This window comes from Chroicocephalus ridibundus, chromosome Z (assembly GCF_963924245.1).
Source record: "Chroicocephalus ridibundus chromosome Z, bChrRid1.1, whole genome shotgun sequence".
Taxonomy (NCBI): domain Eukaryota; kingdom Metazoa; phylum Chordata; class Aves; order Charadriiformes; family Laridae; genus Chroicocephalus; species Chroicocephalus ridibundus.
In genome coordinates, this window is record NC_086316.1 from 60,786,105 (window position 1) to 60,808,574 (window position 22,470).

At 35.9% G+C, this 22,470-nt stretch overlaps 1 protein-coding gene across 3 annotated transcripts in view; it reads right to left on the reverse strand.

The window, feature by feature from the left end:
* The window catches only part of AP3B1 (adaptor related protein complex 3 subunit beta 1), a 178,508-nt gene that overhangs the window by 11,741 nt on the left and 144,297 nt on the right, over positions 1 to 22,470 (reverse strand). For 2 of the 3 annotated variants that reach the window (XM_063319823.1, XM_063319824.1), the window contains 4 exons: positions 20,595 to 20,826; positions 17,445 to 17,529; positions 7,491 to 7,588; positions 2,043 to 2,181 (listed from right to left, as the gene is read on the reverse strand). In XM_063319823.1, coding sequence (XP_063175893.1) covers positions 2,043 to 2,181; positions 7,491 to 7,588; positions 17,445 to 17,529; positions 20,595 to 20,826 — 554 coding nt within the window. Of the gene's footprint in view, positions 1 to 2,042; positions 2,182 to 6,349; positions 6,387 to 7,490; positions 7,589 to 17,444; positions 17,530 to 20,594; positions 20,827 to 22,470 lie in introns of all 3 variants that reach the window. The other variant, XR_010069040.1, reaches the window with a different exon arrangement.

A 22,470-nucleotide genomic window follows, 5' to 3' on the forward strand; every position in this document is an offset into this window, starting at 1 on the left:
TTATAACAAATATTCATTCATCTAAATCTAGGATTTACTTTAATGATAATGTAGAACTATTTAAAAGATGATGAGGTTCACACAGCACCAATTATTTGATGTTCCCACTCCTGTTCTCAGTAAAAACTAGGTGCAATTACAACTACACAGTATCTGTGAACTACAGTTACTTATGGCAAAGCAATGAAGGGCTATTTTCTGAATGCTCATCATTGCTGGGCATTGCTGGTAGGCCATTTAAGTTATTATAAACATTTTTTTTGTGTCTGATAGATGTTATAAATGCAAACTATTCTGTAACTACTGTAGCAGACGGAATACATTCTATTTTGAATCAAAAAAAGAAAAGATTTCAGGATGCTCTACAGCGCTCTGAATACTTCAGCCCAACCAAAACATGCCTTCAACCACTGTTTCTGAAGGCGTGTGCCCAACAGGACATACATCTCCAGTTTATTTACTGTTGGTTATAGACACTGTTTTGTGGAAAACCTCCTTTAAAAAAAAAAAAAAAAGAGCAAGAGAAAGCAAGATCGAATTAGAAACTTATCTACACTCAGGAAACCTGTGGCTGAGCTAGGAACTAAGCTATTATTTTAGGGAGACTTTTTGAGACTCAGTCACAAAACAATCCATCCCTATGCAATAAATCTCATGTGATGGATAGGGTAAAGATGGGGAACACCTGTATACCGCAGACACTTCAGTCTCTCCTGATTGACACTCTCACCTAGTCTTTGAATTGATGTTGGGAACGCAGGCTGCATAGATCCCTCAGGGATGCAACAAATGAGGACTCTTTCATGGAGGAGCAGGTGTCAATAGTGACAATCATTTCAGTGCAATCGCAGTAGCTGTACCATGTTTTTATGGTGAAACAGAATTTTATCATTGACCGTATCAAATACATAGGAAAATCCAGCTGGGTTAATGTTAATGTAATGCAATACAAACGCCCAGCAATGCAAAAAAGACTAAATCCAACAAAGAGAAATATCAGGTTATTAGTGCTGTGTAGGCTACAGGATTCTCACCATTCCAAACAGCCACCTTGGTCAGCAAAATTTCAAAGAAAAACATTGTTCTTTGCTTTAAAAGGAGATACTTTGCTCTTATTGAAACAGCAAAAATCAGGGGGCTAAAGAGATAATTCACACTCTGGAACAGTTTGGTAGATGCTAGGGAAGTTGTATGCATTTTCTTATTCTAAGACCAGGTTAACAGCTTCCAGTTACGTCTTGCTGTTTTTATTTGTGACCACTCAGTTTTCCACACATGACAATTCTCCTGTTTGGTCCTGTCACAAGTGAGAAGCCGTACAAATTCATGGGACTAAATATTTTGAGTCAATCACATTACAAGCTGTCATTAACCAACAATCATATCAATACCACTGACATTCTGTACCACAGCTTTTGGATGAAATGGATTGATCTACAAGTAACATCTGTAATTGAGACAGGGCCAATGACTTTCTCAGCTGATCTCTGTTTTTCCTTGCATATATATAGGAAGGACAAGAAAATGTTCAATTTAATGTTCAATCTGCATTTAAAAAGATCTTAATCCAACCACAAAAAAAAAATCGTGTTCTAGGTTTAGCTGGATATCATAGGTCAAAATTTAATGTAGGAAAACCAAGCTGCTTCTCACAGTTCATAAACCTGAATAAAGCCACTGGCTTTCAGAAACAGAAAGAAAAGTCAAAAAAACGATATAGATGCTCTTGAAAATACTGTGCTTTAAAAGCCTACCTTTTCCCTTTAAAAAAAAAACCAAAAAACCAGGAAAGGACAACTCCCCCCAGCTGTGTACAGTGAAGTCTAGATATTCGCTTTATATGCATTCAAATAAAAAGATGAGGAGTGCTTAGCCTCAAGTTAACATCTGCTTAGGATTCTATGTTACGATATAATTGCGTACCTTATCCATTAAAGGGGTGGATAATAAAATTTTCCCTAACTTCATCAAATGTTCACAAATTTGGAACTAACACATTCATATTAAAAGATAGCTGCACTATGAATGACATGTAATCTTACCTGTGTATGTTATCTTGACCAGAAGGGACTACACCCAGGTTTGCTGCCTTCACTACCCTCTCAGTTATTACAAGACTAGTAGAGTTCTGTGGAGCAACAGCTATTGTAGCAGATGTCTCATTCATTCCTGTCAGCATCCCTGAAATATTAAGTATTTCATTATGAATACTTTAAGATTTGCTCGCTTAGTAAGCATATAACCAAAATAAGAGACTTCTAAACAAAACCCCATGTTTGCATTAAAAGTTAAATCATTAGTCAAGAAAACAGTTTTATAATAAATTACATAATTACATTGGTTTAATGTATTACTTGCAATGTCCTATTGTTCAAAACAAATTACTAATAACTGAAAAGTGTTACATGTGACAGTAATGCAACTGTGAAACCAGGATGGTTCCTTTTTACAAAAAGCATAACTCAAAAGAAGAATGTAATCACAGAAATGAAGTATTAAATAAGACTGATATGGAAAAGTCCAGCTCAAGTAAGAACTGTATACAAAGACACCTTCTAATCTTTCAATGATAAAGGTACTGCATTTAATTATAATTTTATATCCAATTGCTAAAAATAATCTTGAAATTCAGATAGTAGTCATTGGTTCAGTTTAGTTCATGAAGATAAAGTCATAACGTTAGAAACTGGGAAATTCAGTTAGTATCCACCTCTCTAAACTAAAAATAGTTTATCCATGATAAACTATTTGATTAAAATAATTTGAATATCACCACAAAACGGAACAGAAATGTCAAGATAACATCCAAACATATGACAAAAAAAAAGTAATGAAGGAAATGTTGTTCAAGGTCATTTTAACAAAACCCCCCACTTTTCTCCTCTATCAACATCCATTGTTTAGAAGAATGATTTGCCAGACGCTTGTGTTGATTAAAACCCAACAGTAACTACAACTTAACATTATGTGTGTATTTTTACACTGTGTTCAGAAGCTGAAAATACAGAAAAACAATGAAGCACAGTACTTTAGGCAGAAATATGAAGCATCTGCAACCCACAATAACGTTAACAATGAAAACAATGCAAAAGTCTCAAAAGGCTAATATTTCAGGGCTGCGCATACAGTTCTAACCCAGGGCAAATGGCACTAAGATGTTTAATAGAGCAATTAAAAAATAAACCCAACATTTTAATGCAGCAGAATGTGCATTAGCTGCTGTCACAATATAAGAAACATTAATAAAAAATATTAAAAAGAAAGAAGAAATATTAAAAAGAGGAAACATTTTTAAAAATGGAACAGCTCCTAGGTAAATAACGGGATATTTTTTAACATGATCTGCTCTTGAAGAGAACAAAAATAAGCATGCAACTTCTATAAAGATCAGCTTTATCTTGGGAATAGAACATTCTGTTTCAAATTGTTTAACTTCACTATTAGGCAAAAGCTTTAAAAACTACATACGCAGACTAAAACTGCTTTTAAGCAGAGCAAGGGGACTGACATAACACTGCTGAGAGATGTGTGTACTCATTTAGGATTTAAACCTTCTCCATTAAGCTCTATTGAAGAGCAAATGCTGAATAAATGAATGCAACTATGTTTATGTTAAAAGCCTGTTTCCCGCAGCATGTAATTAAAGGAAATGTTGTACAAAGCCAGTACTTTTGTCAAGCTCCTGTAAATGGAAAGATGGATAGCACTCAGAGAAGTGAATGCATTGCTTCATATTTAACCTTAACACTCTTGTCATTAATGGTTTGTCTAACTTGTTCTATAAAAGACAAGGTACTGCTCCATTGAAGTAAAATTAAAAAAATCAACTAAACCATGCTTTTCAGAACAGAAGATTCATTATCGTCGACTAATGTATTGGCATAAAGCAAAGTAACATCCTATCAAGTAAGGCACACATTCAATCTGCCATTTCACCCCCCTTTATTTTTAACTCATGCTGTTTTATTGTTATAGGCAATTTGTACCACTCAGCATGACAGTGTAAACTGAATCAAGATTAATTTACATGCAAAAGAACACTTAGGAGAGCAGCATGGTAAGCAAATGTATTGTCTCGATTGCTGAGGTGGAAAAGAACCTGGAAAGAAAAAAGGGTGCTCTAATTAAGGGGCATCAAATATGATTGCTCGTGGTAGTCAAGGGCCAGAAAATAGTAAATGTCCAACCATTTAAAGAACTAGCATCTTGCTTGTTAGGAAAACAAGTTGGATATATAAATCCTACTAAAATTAGGTAAACAATTTGTTTGCTTAACTAAGGTGTTTGGTTTTTGTTTGTGGGTTTTTTTTGTTTGTTTGTTTTTTTAATGTGAATCAGGTATATACTTTTAAAAAACATTGATGAAATTATTTTAAAACATGTCTGGGGGGGTGAGGGGAAAGTCTTTATACTTAAAGTTGTTTTAACTGGCTATTTTAAAAACTTGTTCATAAAAATTCTGATTAATATACAGCTATAACAATCGCACGCCAACTTTAACATTGCTTAAAACATGAGAATCTAAGAAAACTCTAGTCAGAGCACAGAGCAGCAATTAATCTGGGTTAACTAACTGATACAATGAAATAACTACACATTTTTAATAATGAAAGGAAATAAAATTGGAAAAATTACACTGGTAGGCAAAAAGGTATGTTAGCTACAAGACTAGTCCTATTCTGAACTAAGGCAGGGGGAATTCTGCTACTGTTTTTTAAAAACAGCAGACAAGTAAAAATTTGTATACAGAGAATCCAACAGTACATGTCTCACTCATGCAGAACTCTTGCTACAGACACCAGACTTTTCATGGGGATGTGATGTTAAACAGGGTATGAAATCCTGAGGCCTGAAGATCAGTAAAAGTACGTAACTAGAGAGATAAAGAGTAGTTTGGCAATACCATTTTTATGCACTGCTTCCAAATTGTCAACCACAACATCAACTACTAACTCAGCTGCAGCTCTGGGGAATTACCTCACTGGAGAACTCCCCAGCTCAGGAGGGAAGGGAAGGAAAGGCAAGGCAAGACGGTGTAGCAAGGCTAAGTGTATCATGCGCAGCATGTGGATAAATCCGGCTTTCAAGGTTCTGCCGCTACCACTACATAACCTTCACAGCCATGAATATTCAATAACCTGTCTGTTTCCCTCTCCTTATGCCATCAGGAAGAAAATGGACATATACAAATGTAACAGACAATGCAAAACAGCAGACTGTAATTGAGTAAAGATGTTTAGCAATGAATTGTCTTCTACATAACAGCATAATACCAGCTATTTCCTCTTCAGCATTATTAGGTTACACATGCAATTTAGATGTAAAAATCCTTAAAACCCATACATATTCTCATTCTCCCCCAATATAATCTTGCATTTCTAATACTCTCCTCATTCCTTCACTAGTTTTCACCTATTTGTTTTGGTTGCAAATAAAATAAGGCATCTCCAGGTACAAGACTTGAAACATCTCATGTCCAAAAACAAAAAAAAAAAAATAAGGGAAAAAGGGAAAAAGAAAAAGCATGACAAGTGCAAAATAAGTTATATAAATCAGATTCATTTGGAGAATACAGACAAATCAAAGTTAAACACAAAATAGAATAATATACACCAACTTCTAAATTGCCCTGCATTTATTACTGTAATTTGGATTTTTCATTTAGCAAGATCACATAGTAATTTTCCCCAAATGCTAGCTGCTCCTAGATCTTTGTAATAAATACTTATGTAAAATTTAGAACTGAGACCTCTATTACCACGAATACTCTGAAACAGCTGATATCTATAAGAAAAAAGATGCAATAGAAAAGGTTTTTAAACCTGTGGTAAATTTGCCAGCGTCAAGTCCTGCATCAAAGAATGAATTCAGGAAGACAGAGAGAGCGATACAGAAATGCCAGGAGACCTTCATGGATTTACAAATACTTCATATAAACAAATTTTCAAATAGCTTTATTCAGAGTAGCCTTTCTGCTCTATTAAACATAGCAAACAGCTGCCAGATTTATTCAGACAAATAATCAACAACCATAGAAGTAAAATGGCAGAAGAAAAAGGAATTTTGGCAACAACTCCACAGAGGACCACAGCTATTCTCCAAGTACACTTCTTCTATGTGTTCGTGGTTCTGTATGGCCAGTCAGGAGGAAAAAAAGCCCTCAGTCACAGTAAAACATAGAAAAACTCTATCAAAATATCACAAAGCAGGCAAATATAAAAACAGGGGGGTGGGAGTGGGGGACGAGAGAAGCACAGTAACCTGCCTTCCCTTCGCTATAACCTCAGCTACAATTTTTAGAAGGGAACAGTTTAAAATAAATGTGCCACAGCCTCATTCAATCACTCACCTTGGTTTGCTGAGCAGGTATAAAGCAGAGAGGCAGGCTTTAGCCAGCAAAGGGTAAGAACAGCAAATAAGTATCAATTGGTTAAGAAAACAAAGCACAATCCTAACTTTTCACTGCAGCCATAAGCTTAACTGAAAACGATCTAAGCAATATTTAAACTACTTTCTTAATCATCAAAAAATACAAAAGCAAGAAATGCTCAAAAGCAACAATTAATCATACATAGCATTATTCATTGGTGTTCTTGACTGCTTGATGGATATACTGAGTTTCTGAGCCTTACACAGCAATGAGACAGGATCCCATGGGTATATTCTCATCTCAATATGAAGAGATTTACACATGTAAATCCCCATACATTGAGACAGATGAATAAACACTACGACATTTGAATGCATCCAAAATGTAATCGTTTATATTTTAAAATATCCAAGAATCATATCCAAATTAAGGGCAGCACTATGGACTGTTCCATTTAACACATGGTCAAAGCTAAGTACAATTTTGTCTAATTATTCTGCATAAAATATTGAAGCCACTAAAAGCTCTTAGAGAGGTTTGTGTTTGCACTAGTGTCAGAAACTTACATTCTTTAAAGATGCAACATTAGAAGAGTGCAGAAGTATATAAAAGACGTCACCTTTCTAAAACAGTATTCCAACAATAAAATTTTTTTATATTAAGTGTTTGAAAGGAAAAATATCAAAATCATGTTCAAAGTAGCTGAGGAACAGATATACTCATAGCATTTAAAAGTAGTCTTGGAATAAAGATGAGTAAAGATAGACACCATATCAATATATATTTGGGTTATTTCCTTGAGCTGAGGTTCCAACTTTCTGCTTTACTGCTAGTAGGAAAGACATTCACACTTCATGATAGGAAGCCAAAACTCTCTGAGCCAAAAGACTGTTTCAGGGTAGAAGGTGGGCTTTGTGTTTTTAAAGGCACACTGAAAAGCTGTCAAATGCATCCTTTTAAAGATACTTTTAAATTAAATAATTAGTATCAGTCTGAATGCTAACAGAGACTAACACAAATAATTACACTGGAAGCACTTCCTGTATGCTTGAAAATTGAAAGGCGCACAGCCCTCTTCTCATCCAAATACATTTTTTGAAGCTGCTGAAATATTTCTCACCTTGCTCCTTCTTAAAGTCTTTCTCTGACATAGTGACAGGCAAAAGCAGTTCTCCAACAGGGGGTTGGATTTTAACATTGAAATAATCATCCTTTGTGCTGGGAAAAGAGAAATTACAGAGATTCAACCAAGTGCTTCAACATAGATTAATATACACATATCAGCTCCAAATTTACTATGGAATCTATAAACAGCCTAAGAACTACGTGCATGATTCCAATGCTGTTAATCCAAAAGCCTGCTAATTTCTTACATCAGTAAAGCTGATCCATTTTTTCCAGTACAAATGTAGTATTAATATAGTATGCATGCTCTTGTATTTCTGAAAGTGTAACTTTTACTCATACTAATATTTATCTGTAATCTATAAGGCATAACACTCAAACTAAATGCTTGCAAAGGACAAATTATTATGAAGGAAAGGTATAATTTCAGACAAAAAAGATTATTACTGTCTGAAAAAAAACCCCAAAACAAACAAACCACACAATAAATTTGGCAGTAAAAGAGAAATATACTTCATCACTTCAATTTCATAACATTTTGTATCTTTCAACAAAAACATACAGCAAACTGGTTGAGGTAAAACCGCACTAGAAAACTGCAGAATTTGAGCCAGTTTTTGTAATGGCAGAGAGTTAAAAAAAATTACTATCAGTAGTAGCATACCATTATCAAATGCAATAGATGCCTCCTTAAGAAACAAATACCATACAGTTTACTTGCTCTCCGTATCCATTCAATTCTCTGAGTTTCCAACTGTCTCCTCTTGAGTCTACAGAAACTCAAGATACAGCCAACTTTGCCATGTTTGGTTGACTAATTATACCATAAGGGATTCATCTAGCAATTCACAATTAGTACATCCAATCAGAATTTTTGTTAATTGAGGCATGAGAAATTTTTAGAAAAAGAACACTATTTTTTTTTTTTTTCAGATGTACCAAACAGTCAATACATACTAGTTGCTGATATGCCTCAGATATCCTACTTAAATAAAATGATACAATCTTTTGCATGGAAAATATGTTTCACGAATTAATATCCATGGTATTTAAATTAACCTCAAACATTTGTTACTGATTTTTTAGAACAACCTCAAAATTCTGAAATAAGACAAACTGATGGAAAAGACAGCAGTAGCTTAGTAATATAGAAAACATATGTGTCTCCCTCCTAAAGATGTAACATAAGCAACCTGAAAACAGAAAAGCATTTTATGGTCCTCTTACTTCAAATTTTAATACTTACCATAATTACCCAATTTCACAAGCAAATGCTTAGGAACTAGTACATTCTTACTTTCTGACTTCTGATGTGTTATAATTACGCTTATGGATGCAATCTCAAATATGGGTTTTTCAAATAAAATTCAGCATTAATGCTAACTTTGTTGAAATTATTTAGTTAAACATACAGTGAAACAATCCCTCCAAAGCTGGCTACTATTTCCTATATAAAGAATCATTTCTGAAGTGCTGCTTTTAAGGATTTGCTTAGCTAACAAATTCTTCCTTTCCCCTCCCCCCCATATTACTTTAAATACCATCCACCTCTAAAGTCATTAGCATATTAAAAGATCAGGGATTGTTTGACTGGCTGACCTGATCGAGTGCACTGTAAAGTAAGAAGGTAATGTTTTATTTCTTTAATTTTTCCTTTGAAAACTGATCAAGAACCCCATCAGCTTAAGAGCTGAAGAAAGGGTCTTTAATCAACTGCCTGATAACTTTTTGCTGTTTGCATATATGCTTAGATTATATGACTAAAATTTTTAACAATACCTTCGCTGGTATTGTTCAGCTGATAGTTCAACCAACTGTTCAACCAATGTTACCTTTTATATTTAAGTAAGATGTGCACTATATAATTCAGCATAAAACAGATAAACAGTTCTGTGTACAATGATTCATGTCCTACATTGACTGGACATACCATTTGTATATAAACTCTACTTATAACATCAATGATTAGATCGCTTTGAAACGCTTGTAACAATCTTTTCCCACTAAGAAGGAATAAAAGCATGAACATAGCTTGGGTTTTCTATGGCTGTAACTGCTCTAGAGGACCACTCGACACCTCTGCTGTTAACAAACATTCCACTTCCCTTTCCCCTAGTGATTAAAAAGCTAATAGATGTTCTTTGATAAACCATGAACTCTTCATAGTCTGTAAGCAGAAATTCTGATTGCTAGTTGTTCTTCAAACCACTTTGTTCTTAATTTCACTTTAGCCAGCATTTGGTTTACTTTGCATTACTTTAATTTCGGTGTACTTCAGTAAATTTCTTTTTCAGCCAGAGAAAATCAAACTTCCATTTATCATTCTCTTTATCACACACTTTCAAGGCTAAATATACAGCTTTTGTTTATTGATCTGCATCTCTTTTATTACATCTTTATATTAGAGATCCAGTAATATCTAATTTAATAGAAGTGATTTCATAGTTCCATAGAACAATTCAGGTTGGAAGGGGCGTCTGGAAATCACCTGGTCCTAGCTCCTGCTCAACCCAGGGCCATCTCAGTTCACATTGCTCAGGGCCTTGTCCATTTGAGTATCTCCAAAGAGGGATATCAGATATCTAATGGATAAGTTTAATAATAAAATTAGTCTTGCGTTACTACCACATAATTTCCCCCAATACCTAGTGAACTAAATTCCACCTATTTATGTATACTTTGAATACTATAATTAGGTCAAATGATGTTTAAACAAAAAACCGCAGAAGTGGTTTGAAGCTTGAACATTAACATTTAAGAATCTGGCAAACAATTGGTTCAAGCCACACTGAAACTTCTCTCAGGTGGTGTTTCTCTAACTTTTCTGGAAGATCAAGCTGAAGAAACTTATGAGAAAAAAAAGCGAAGTCTCTCAAGTCAATAAAACATAACTGGTTTTAGATTTCAAAAGTTAACGACTACATTTTCTGGTATCAGCAAGTACAATGGAAAAGTTACATCCTTAGTGGAACATGTCTGCTTACTGAGAGGCCTGCAAAAGGATGCTCTAAAAGTATCAAACAAATATAAATGTCTGAGAACTGTGCCCCACCACTAATTTGCAAGATCTGTTTTGTATTTAATTATGAACTTAGGGGCAAATAATGTCCACAGTATTTACTCTTACTGTTGCCTTAATAGTTGTTAAACTGTATGTATTGTACTTTTAAAGAATTACACCACTTTCATGATGTAATCTTGAATTATCATGATTTAATCACGAATTTATCTTCTGATGTACCCAATTAAGATGAACAAATGAGAGATGGTAATGCTCCCACAGGAAAACAGGGAGACTTACCATCTCTGTGATAAATGACACTGCAAGACTATCATTCAATCCTTTAGAAGACACACGGTTTTAACAGTGGGAGCTGCTAGCACCTGTAACTTGAAACCAGTCTCCATTTTCCTTATTCTCTCTCTTCCCTCAATTTTTTTAAAGGATTGGTTCCAAAGGGTTCCTGGGAAACAAGTTCACTACCAAAACAGAAGACTTGAGGACAGTGATGGCAACACCACCTTTAAAACTAATACAAATAATATTATCACTTGTAAATGAGTTCTTATAAGATTCCACAATGGCAGTCTTTAAAGTCTTAGTTTTCAAAGCTTTTTAAAAATTATTATTCTAATAAGAGGCTGGGGAAAAACCAGCTCACTATTTTTTGTCTTGTATTCAAAAAATCTCCACAGGTGATTAAAAAAAAAAGAATGGAAGAGGAAGAGCAACACATTAAGTTCCTGCAAAACACGGAATGGAGAAGTATAGGAGACTTTGCTCATAGTCTTGCTGAAGAAAGGAAAAGATGGCATACTATTTTTACAAGAAAAAAAGCCAGGGTGATAGAAGAAATAAGAGTAGTTGTTCATGCTCAGCCTTGCTTTTTCCAGGTCAGTTATCTATCTTGATATATTTGCTTTCTGGAAATGGGCCAACTGACTACTTCAGAGTAATGAAGTAAAGAGAAGAGTACCAGATTGCTTGTCTTAATATCCAACATCTGTAAACAACTTAGTGATCTGCTGACAAAGCACTAGGGAAGGAAACAGCAAGAAACAAGTGAATGTGCAAGTGACAGTGATGTGAAGACAGTCCTGCATCTCTAACATCAGCTTTTAATGTATTCCATAACATATTTCCCCACATATGTTCCATAACATATTCTACTACATAACTTTAATCAGATGCTTTTGTGCTAGCACCTACACCTGAATGCATGCTTGCACTCAATACAAATACTGACTGCTACCCAAATGATTCTCTTCATTTATTCCTCTTTGCAGGTAGAAGTTCTGCTTGGGAAGATGCCTACATCAACACAGAATGAGGTAAGACAATTTCATGCTACCAAAAAAATCTCTTCCTTGGAAAACAAAATTTAAAGCAGAAGCTTTTACAATAAGGTAGAACCTGCAAACAGCAGATTGAACAAGGTTTTTAAATCTCACTGATGGAACTGACTTCATTTAAGGAAATGCTGTATTGTTCCTGATACACAAACCTCTTCGGGAGTCATCAGCAAAATGCCCACTTTACACAGTCCAGGGCAGATGAGGTGAACAGACAGCTTTCTTTTCTATCTGCATAACAACAGCAGAAGAGTATGTATCTCAAGGAATGGAACAGGCTGCCCAGGGAGTGGCTGAGTCACCACACTTGGACATATTTAAAAGACGTGTAGACGTGGCACTTAGGGAAATAGTTTAGCGGTGGACTCGGCAGTGTTAGGTTTATGGTTGGACTTGATGATCTTAAATGTTTTTTCCAACCTAAACGATTCTATGATTCTATGTCCAGGGTCTCAGCTTTTCTAATAACACTGGAACTTAGGAAATGCCAATATAAGTAACCAGTCCATGCTTACAAAAACCTCTGTCACATGTCACACTATTTTCCCATGAGGTCATTATTCTGAGCAAGGATGGAAGGCATTGAAGTTGTTGTTTTCATTCCTTTTCTCTTTCTTCTTGGGAGCTCTGACTATACTCTTTGCACTTAAACCTTGAGAAAATTAGGGGAAGAGATGCATGGCATAGACACATTCCCTATGCCATGTCATTTCAAATGGAGCTAAACAACATCCTGTATACTTTTCAAGATAATGGGGGGAAGAAAATGGGTTCTCCTTAAATTAATTCTGTCTTCTAAGCTGTGGTTCTTTCATGGCTTTGGGAAGAGCTAAGAGAATCTGGAAAGGGGATGAAAAGAATAGGGAAGAAGAGGTAAGGACAAACTTCCATCTCCAGCTCTCAATGCTGCAAAGAGGACATCTCCCCTTCACCTTTAGTCACTCAGCAGACACCTACAAGAAGCCTCACCTCCGTCCTTGGAAAGGTGATAGAACAGCTCATTCTGGATGTCATCGCTAAGCATGTGGAGGAAAAGAAGGTTATCCCCCCCACCAAGGGAAAACATTCTTGATCAACCTGATAGCCTTCTGTGATGGCATGACTGGCGGGGTGGATGTGGGGAGAGCCAGCAATGTGCCCTTGTGGCCAAGAAGGTCAATGGTCTCCTGGGGTACACTAAAAAGAGCGTGGCCAGCAGGTTGAGGGAGGTTGTCCTCCCACTCTACTCTGCCTTGGGGAGGCTACATCTGGAGTACTGTGTCCAGTTCTGGGCTCTGCAGAGTTCCAGAAAGACAAGGAACTGGAAAGAGTCCAGCGGAGGGCTACGAAGATGATCAACAGAGTAGAGCACCTCTCTTAAGAGGAAAGGCTGAAAGACCTGGGCCTGTTTAGCCTGGAGAAGACCGAGAGGGGATCTCATCAATGCTTAAAAATATCTAAAGGGTGGGTATCAAGAGGATGGGATCAGACCCTTTTCAGTGGTGCCTGGAGACAGGACAAGAGGCAACAGGCGCAAATTTGAACACAGGAAATTCCATCTGAACATAAGGAAAAACTTCTTTACTTTGAGGGTGACAGAGCACTGGAACAGGCTGCCCAGAGAGGCTGTAGAATCTCTTTCTCTGGACATATTCAAAATCCACCTGGACATGATCCTGTGCAACCTGCTCTAGGTGAACCTGCTTTCGCATGGGGGTAGGACCAGATAATCTCCAAAGGTCCCTTCCAACTCGTACTATTCTGTGATTTTCCTACTAGGTTTTACAAATGCAGACAGGAATCCGAAATGCCAAATGCATGTACACGAAATAGGATAAAGGCTTGTATATGTCATAACCCTCTGCCTCTGCAACCTTCCTCGCCTTTCTTCTCTAGGGATCCAAATGTCTTCATTCCAAGGATCAAACGCCAGTTTCTGACACGGCAAAGCTCCCAAATTTTTATTCCGACATCTAAGGAAACCTAAGAATATCTGAAAAGTAGAGACATGCAAGATAATAAAGACAAAATAAGAGACAGTGACAGGACTGCTAAGATGGTGATTACTAGAAGCTCAAGGATTCAAGAGAAAACACACCCATATGGAAATATATAAATTTTGACACGGAAAAAAAAAATAAAATTCCACAGTACTGCTGTCAGTCTGCAACATCAAGGATCCATTCCAACCTTTCCTCTGCTCACTGATGCCCATCTGCCTAGCAAAGACAGTTCTCTTACTGGGACGGTGAATATACTAGTGCTTAAGTAGGATTCAACAATTCAGATTACCTTGCATGTGAGGTAGCCAATAACAAATTGCATTATACTTCTAAGTTGTGTATATCCTGCTTGCAGAATCAGAACACAGTAACCCAAAAAGAAAGAGTAACACAAAAAAATCTTTTAAAAGACTAAGTTCCTCCATTTATTCCTCTTTAACTTTCTGCTTGAGAGGCATTACTGTGCAGAACATCAGTGTGGCTGAAGTAGTGTGCCTCTCCAAGGACACAGCACAAGAAAAATAGCAATGAAGAGATGTTCTCCTTAAGAGTACATAGTGTGAGCATCCTAATACAGACTCTAAATAAATGCATTAGGCACAATTTTCAACTTAAGGCGTTTCACCTCTTTAATTAGATGTGTGAGCTTGGTAAGCCTTGCTTAATAAAAATAGTATTTACGAGGGAGGTCTTTCAAAGCTCAGCCCTTCGAACCTCTCTCTGTAATGCAGTTTCTCCTTCATTGTCCTTGATTTGTACAACAAATTTAGAAAGAGATCTAAATATTTTATTACTCATGTTAGGTTTTTTTCTTTATACAGTTTGTATTTATTGAACCACTAGTACAACAGCACATCCCCAAGCAGAAAGGTAGTGTTTGCTATGCAAAACACACAGTCCATGATTGGCATCTAAGACCAATTGATCTACCCATTACCACTATCTCCCTACCCCCACAAGCTTTACTACAAAGCTATTGATTTAAACACTGCCGATCGGTTTCCATTTTCTGATTTTGGGCAGGCCAATTAAGAAAGTGAGTAATTGTGATTACACTGCTTCAGGATCAATTACATTTGATGCAAGACAAACTGCTCCTCTTAGAACAACGTAAAGAAAATGATTATGATCAGGAACACTTTACTGGTGAACATGCTTCTAACAAAAATGCAAAATAACTGACAATGTCTTTCATAAAGATATGCTATCAGGAAATACAAGAATATCGACACCTTTGTGTGCACAGTATTTCAACTACATTTTGACAAACTTCTACAAGTCATTCTTCCTTTTGGATAAAAGCTTTTTAAGAAGTATGACAAGTTAAAAAAGCTGCAGCTGAGTTCTCTCAGACGTTGCCCCCAAAACATGCCACTGCACAATTTCTTCAATGATATTGAACACCGGTAGGATTTTGAACAATACATGCTTTAACATTAAAACAGCAAATTTAATGCAAAGAACATTTTACCCATTTTTATACTATTTCTAAGAACTAGTGTCAAAGACACAAGGCCTTATCAATTAGCAAAGGAACAAAGTAAGCAATTCCTATTCTTAATTTAATTTTAAACTTAACTTGAGCTTTGTCATTGGACTCACATTGTCCAAATCATTAAAATGAATACACCGCTGAGGTGTGAGGCAAATCTATTTACAGTGATGTTACTCATAGTCTGGTCGGTGTTCAGGAATATTGATCTGTCTTGTTTGTCTAATAGGAAAATAATAAACAATTACTAGGCAATGTTGGAGAAAGTAATCAGTTTTTATATATCACTAATACAGCAGACCTCCCAAAACATAAAGGTGATGATCTGCATAAAATCAATGTGTTATGCTACATTGCTTATCCTCATCACTGCTAAGATTCTTAGCAATAAATGGTATAAGTTTGGAATCAAATCATTAGTATACTGAAAATGTGACAAAGAAACAGAAGAAGAAGAAAGAAAAATATCCACTCTATTTAAGAAAGAATGTTCCTACTTTATAAATTGAGCATATTTTATTTAAAAATCCCAAAATATTTTTAAGTAAAGAGCACCTATCATTTTGAAGCAATTACGAAATTGCATTGCCTAGAAGGGAACTTACCAAACAAACCTAGCATCAGGCAACAGTCCAAAGCTGTTTCCAAATTCCAGCAAACAGCATACAGACCAGCTACAACAATGTGATGTGCATAAACTACATACTGCAGACATTTGCTGGAGGTACTAATATCTTTAAAATGACTACACATGAGCATCCATTGTACAGGAAAAGGTTGCAAGGAGGAGGGAGAGATAAAAATCAATGTTAAAACCTCCTTACCCCTAGAACATGAAATTTTATTTTAGCAGTGGCTCTTTTGGAGTCACTTGGCAGTACACCTCTATTAAGATTATCCTGCTATATTTAATAGCCTGCAAGTTGCACAGGTTGTACATAGTAGTAGTATACTAAAATTTCTACAGTATTTGAGAAAGAGGTACAGAACTTTCTTAAAGGGCTTTCCCTGAACTGGAACGCGGCAATGTCAATATCTTTTTTTGTGCAGAATATGGGAAGTAGTGCTTCTTGCAACAAATACGTAAAAAATCATTATTTCAAAATACGTCAAAAAAAAGAATTGTGCAGATCTATTTACTGCCTTTGCATAGTTTCAATGACTATATAAGCCTGAGTAGCTCTTAAAAGAAGGTGTCTATTCATTCCTGATCTTTGGACACTGCTACCGTAAATTTTACCTGGTTTCAAATGCTAGTTAATAACAGAGTTTTCACTGGGTGAACAGGTTCCCTGCTAGCCTAGAATTCAACAGGAACTCATACAAAGGATGATCTTGAATGTGCCAATAATGAGCATAAACAGTGTAAATCAAGTATATAAGACAAAATCTAGTTGGCCATCCAGTTACTTGTTTTCACTCTCTCTCTAATAATTCAAAAGAATCTACAGCATTAGGAATAAGCTTCTTTGGCCAGCAAATTTTGGGGTTGGTTTCACACAGTCATGTTACATAGATCACAAACAGCCATCATAAGCACTCGAGGTAGCAAAATTGCTCACACTATGTGCTTTTTTGATTTGTGATTTCTTACAAGGAAGAACACACACAAAACACTCCAGCAGACTAGTCAGACCTGACTGCTCCCTTCAAGGTGGTGTTCTTAAGAAGAATTCCAAGAATACAGGGAAAAATAGAAATAAAGCTCAGGAAAAGAGAAGTAATTTCAAATTGGAAGAGGAGTTCATGCTTCTACTTTGTACCATTTACACCAAGGGAAAAACAGGACCTCCCAAACACAACCTGTCAAAGAGTTTTTGAACTTATACATGTGATTTCAAACCCAGAGTTGAGCTTACCATCGAATTTGGGGTTTTAGAAGCAAGTGCTAAAAAAATTTGGAAGAGTGAAGAAAATCAATAATCTTCGTAATAGTAAAACTGACAACTAATTATGTCTTATTTCTCTAAAAACATCTTGGGTATACATCGTGTTGTGAACTGTTGTTCAATTCTTTAAATATTTAATAAACGGCAAGTCTGCTACTGCCAAGCAAACTTCCAATATACACTACTTTTGCATTTCAAGAGCAAAAAATTACCCTCCCTCCCTGAGAACTCACCATAACTGGAAACTGGCCGTCTGAGTAGAATCACAGAAGTCAATACCCATTGAAACAGTAATGGATTCTGCAGGCTCAAGGCACCCTACATGAAAAGATTTTGAACAGGTAAGTACACATGCAAAGCAACAGAAGACTCTAGATGCAAACCCCCAAACGTCACAAAATTAGAAAACCTATATTAAAAAAAAAAGTGCTCCATAAAAAGGAGCCAATACTTGCAGTTTTATTTCAAGTAGGTATCCCCCAAACGTCATAGTCGCATGTTTAAGTGTCTTGGATCCCCCCTCCCCACAGTGAAATGCTGCCATTTCAATCTTACAGCCCCGCCATCAACAAAATAAGGATTTGTATTAGAACAGCTAGGAAAATTATTTACAGAAAAAGTATATTGAAGTTCCATCCTTTTTCTTGTGTTCAGATCTGGTACTGAGATTTCGTTTTTAATGACATCAGCTTGCAAATTAGTTAATAAATAGTAAAACACAACAAATATTAATTAAATTTACATTACTACACACAATAATGGAAAAAGAGACAAAATTAAAATATTTCCCAAGTGGTTTACTTATTTCTCAATATTCTGCCTGCCTTAGCTATGGAAGGCAGCGGAAGTATTATGAACCCAAAACAGCAGATAATTTTGTGCTTTACAAATGGCGCAGACTGAGGCACTTATAAAATCAAGATATGAAGAGACATGATCATTCTTAGTTTCTTGGCTATATCACCATACTGCTTCCTCCACGTTGTAGAGATACGGGTTTGTTTTGGTAGGAAGAAAAGCTCTTTCTTTACATAAGTAGGAGATATTAAAAACAAGCACTGGAGCAGATTTTGACTTCTCAAGGTTACAAGAAAGAAAACCTAAAAGCACAGTTAAAGGAGAAGAATTCAAATAAAAAGTACTGTGCAGGCAGAAAAATGTCTAACTTCCAGTTTATTCACTAATATATCTGATGCTTTTCAGGAACTGAAGAGTAGGCAGCTGCTCCATGACAAAAGGAAACAAAATTTAACTATATCAAGATTAAGTTCTGAAAAATATGGAAAACATGGAGGTGATGCAGTTAAGCAAAGACTAAACTAATACCAGGGAATGAACAGAAAGCAAAGTATTTCAAGAAAAGAAGTCTGTATAAAGCACCAAAAGATTACAGGCTCCAGCCCAAATTCAGGCTAAACTTTACCAACATCTTTGAGCTTAATGTTTTCAAACGGGGTTTCAAAGGCACCTAAACCAACCAGAAAATACTGTGCGTAGGTGAAATAATTTGGCCCATTCCTGGCCAAATCAGGACAATTGCCAATAATAATTCAGTGATGGAGTCAAAACTAGACTTACACTCCAGTAGAAATACCTGTCTACACTGACAATTATTCTGTTGCTTCTGCTGGGCAAATTTTAGGATGAGTTTTCCAAATGCTAGAAACACAAAAGGTAATAAAAAGAACAGGGCATATAAAGTGCCCTGTTTATAAACAGATAAAGTGACAAAGAATACAGAAAATTTTCAATCAAGCCAGAAAAACATTTTTGGAAGGAACTACAGATGATACATAGCTTATTTTCTGCGGAAGAAACCAACAGCTTCACAGGACAGATACCACAATAATGTCTGTCTTAGGGAAATACATACTTTAAAGGATAGGATTGTGTTGTGGAACTCAAGAAAACTGAACTGGAAAACTTATTAATTCCAGATTTTTTCATGATTTTTACATGACAGAATTGAATGCTACTGTTCACTGACTATTAACGTGAGTACACTATCTCCTGGTCTAATTTATAGAATTACTTGTTTTCTATGGGTAAGCCTTTGTGACTTTATTTCTTTGAATGTTTAATTGGAATGATATTAAATTAGGCTGATTGTCAAAACTAACTTGAAATCTGAACTCTGCACTGGAGTTCTTATCTTGAGGAATAAACTAAACAGTTCACTTACTACAAAAATTAGTATCTTTCCTAAAGTGTCTGTCTTGATCAAATATGTATCATTATCAAAATGCAAATGCTTCCAAAATTTCAACTCTGAAATAAACTGTAGCATTGTACAATTGCTTTTGTAGCTATTTGGTGTAAATCTGTATAGCCTTTCAACTGTTAATAAAAAAAAAAAGGTATTTCAATAGCATAGAGCAATTAAATACCAAACACCTTTTAACTACTGAAATCTTCACTTTGTGCTTTAAGAACTTGTTTCTGTATTATTCTGAGGTGATATGGATCCACATAGTAATGTAGCTCATTAACACAGAAGAAACCCATCTAAAGTAAAGGAGCTTGTGTCAAAAAGGAGCGTCTCCATCCTTTCCATTTTTATTATGAAATAGAGACACTTTTGTTCCTTCTGACTATACAACAACATTCTAAAACAAAGAACTGCTGAGAAAAGAAAGCAAGTTGTGTGCACAGGCACTACCCTTGAATAAAAGTTGCTATGATCTGTGCTCTTTCTTGGGTTTTATACTCTTTTCCACTAACAGAAATTTAGCAAAAAAAAAAAAAATCCCAATCAGAAGGTAGAAAGTAAAACAATTTAGGTTAGGATCGACTACAGCATTGCTTTCTACCTAGTCTAAGAAGCCACACTTTGTCAAAGTGTTTAGATTGAAGTATAGATGCAAACTGGACTAGAACACACACTTCCACTCCACTGACAAAAGCTCACAAGGGAAACGAGAAAGTTCTGAGCCACCAAACTAAATAATACATCTACAAACATTCTTTAAAGCATGGAAAGAAAATAATTGTGAATATATAAATCAAAACCTCATTCTTAATAGTATCCTGTTGTAGCCATTCTGGACTAGGGTTGTAGGAGAATTAAAGTTTGTGGGCAGACAGAAAAATTTTATTACATCAACTGCAATTGATATAATTTATATTTGAACAAGCAGGTAAGCTTTCAGGCACGGAAGTTCTGACCTAAGGAGTTATTTTCAAAGTCAAATACAAGTACGGGAAAGCTGAATTCATTTTTTGTTAAATTCAGACTATCTAAGGAATGACAGTTACCTGAGTGTGTGTGTGTATACATATATATATATAAGTATACATATGACTATGCAAAACAACCACTTTCCTATATTTGAAATTTTCAAAAAGATTAAGATTCTGTATTTTTAAAGATAGGATACGATTACCTATTGGATTGAACTCGTGCATCCTCATGCCCGGAGGTAATTTCTTCTCCCCAACGTGAATATTCTCTATCTTCTGATCAGTTGTATTTGTTATTGTGACTTGCACAGATACCATATGATCACCAAAAATGCCTGGCTGTCTTGAGAAGTGATAATGAGCTGCTAATCCTTTTCCACTCATTCGATGAAGTAGTTCATGTGTTTTTGTTGGCACAGAGACTTGGGTAGTGACCTGTTAAGTTCAAAACAACAGTTGGTGAACAGTGTAAGCGAAGAACAGATAAAATGACAATTAAAGATTGCACTTCTCACTCAGCTAGAGTGCCTGCTCGGAATTCCAGTGAATTAGAAATACGTAAGGACATACTCAAATCCATGAACAAATTGCAGTAATAGATATCAGATAACAGAGCCTAAACCCAACACTTCTGGTACTAAGAAATAGCAGCTCTAACTTTGCCGTATTTGCATCATTTTCCATTATAAATCTGTTTTCAGTATTTAAACTCTACAGTTACATATTAAATTATCAGAGTTTTTTTTGTAAGAGTGACAGTTAAAATAATTATGCTGTTTCCAACAAGAAGTCTCCCTCTGTTCTATGCATCAGAATTCAAGAGTGATCCCAAGCCCACTGCGTACTGTGAAAGTATAGTGAGAAATTGTCTTCTCCTTCTCTTGTTAAAACCACAAAAAAATGTTGCCTAACAATTACACCAATCAAATACTAAAAAACCAGTTGTATAGAGCAGAAGGATGTTGCCACTTTTTTAATAGTCTTGCTGCCACAAGCGATAACAGAAATCCCAAGGATGTCTGGGTACATTCTATCCTGAAGAAGTAGCAAGAAGTAAAGACATTCAGCATGCACACAAATTCCCACGAGATACTGCTGATAAGGAAATCCATGATCATGAGCTTGAAAGTGCAGAAGTAAGGAATATGCATAAAACTGAATTTGAATTCTTTAAACAAGTTTTAAGGAAAGGCTAGGAAACTACATGAAAAGTAACACCACACAAACAGAACACAGGGGTTGAAAAAGCCAAATGCTCAGCCCGAAAGTCCCATTTGTCTGGTCAATGCACTATGAGCTACTGAACTTTATAGTATATCTGATAGATAGATCTGTTTATCTGTTTCCACTGATGAGTGTCCATCTTCTCTTGCCCTACCCATAGCCCTGCATGTGTAACTAAGTGAAAGAGACAACTGCAAATAGCAGGTTATTCGAGACTCCAAGCAGCTAAGCAAGGAAAACGGGCTTTTATCTTGCCTTCCCTACAAAAGTCTTACAGGTTGCTACGTTTTCCTGACTGCCACATTTAACATCAAGGGGCTGGTCTGAAGACTTAGTGAACACTTCCAGTCATGTGAGAAGCTGGTAACAGCTGGGATTTAAACCCACAAGGTGTTACAGTAATCGGAGAGTATCTGGAAAACATAAGGCTCTGAAGAATCCTGTTGAAAAACTTAAGAAGTTACCGAGCATGTAAAAAACTTGACCTTCATCTCTAAGCGCCAGTTTCTGAACTGGAAAGCCAGGCTAGTAATATCCATCACCTCAAATGAGTATCTGTAAAGATCAACTAATAAATATTCAGAAGTGTGAGCATTACATTGATGGAAGCTGAAGAAAACTAAATGAGGAACCGAGTGAGCTTGTATTCAGAGGTGGCTTTGGAAGATGCATTAAGTTTCACATATAACATACTGAATGAAGAACAAATAATGAAGGAAAAAGGGCAGAAAGGCTTCCCACCCCCTCAAAACTCAACCACTATGTGACTGTAATTAGAACAACACATACAGGATGTGATCGAGCAAACACCTCTGCAAAATCTTCCACACCAGATTTAAATTTCAATTTTTTACC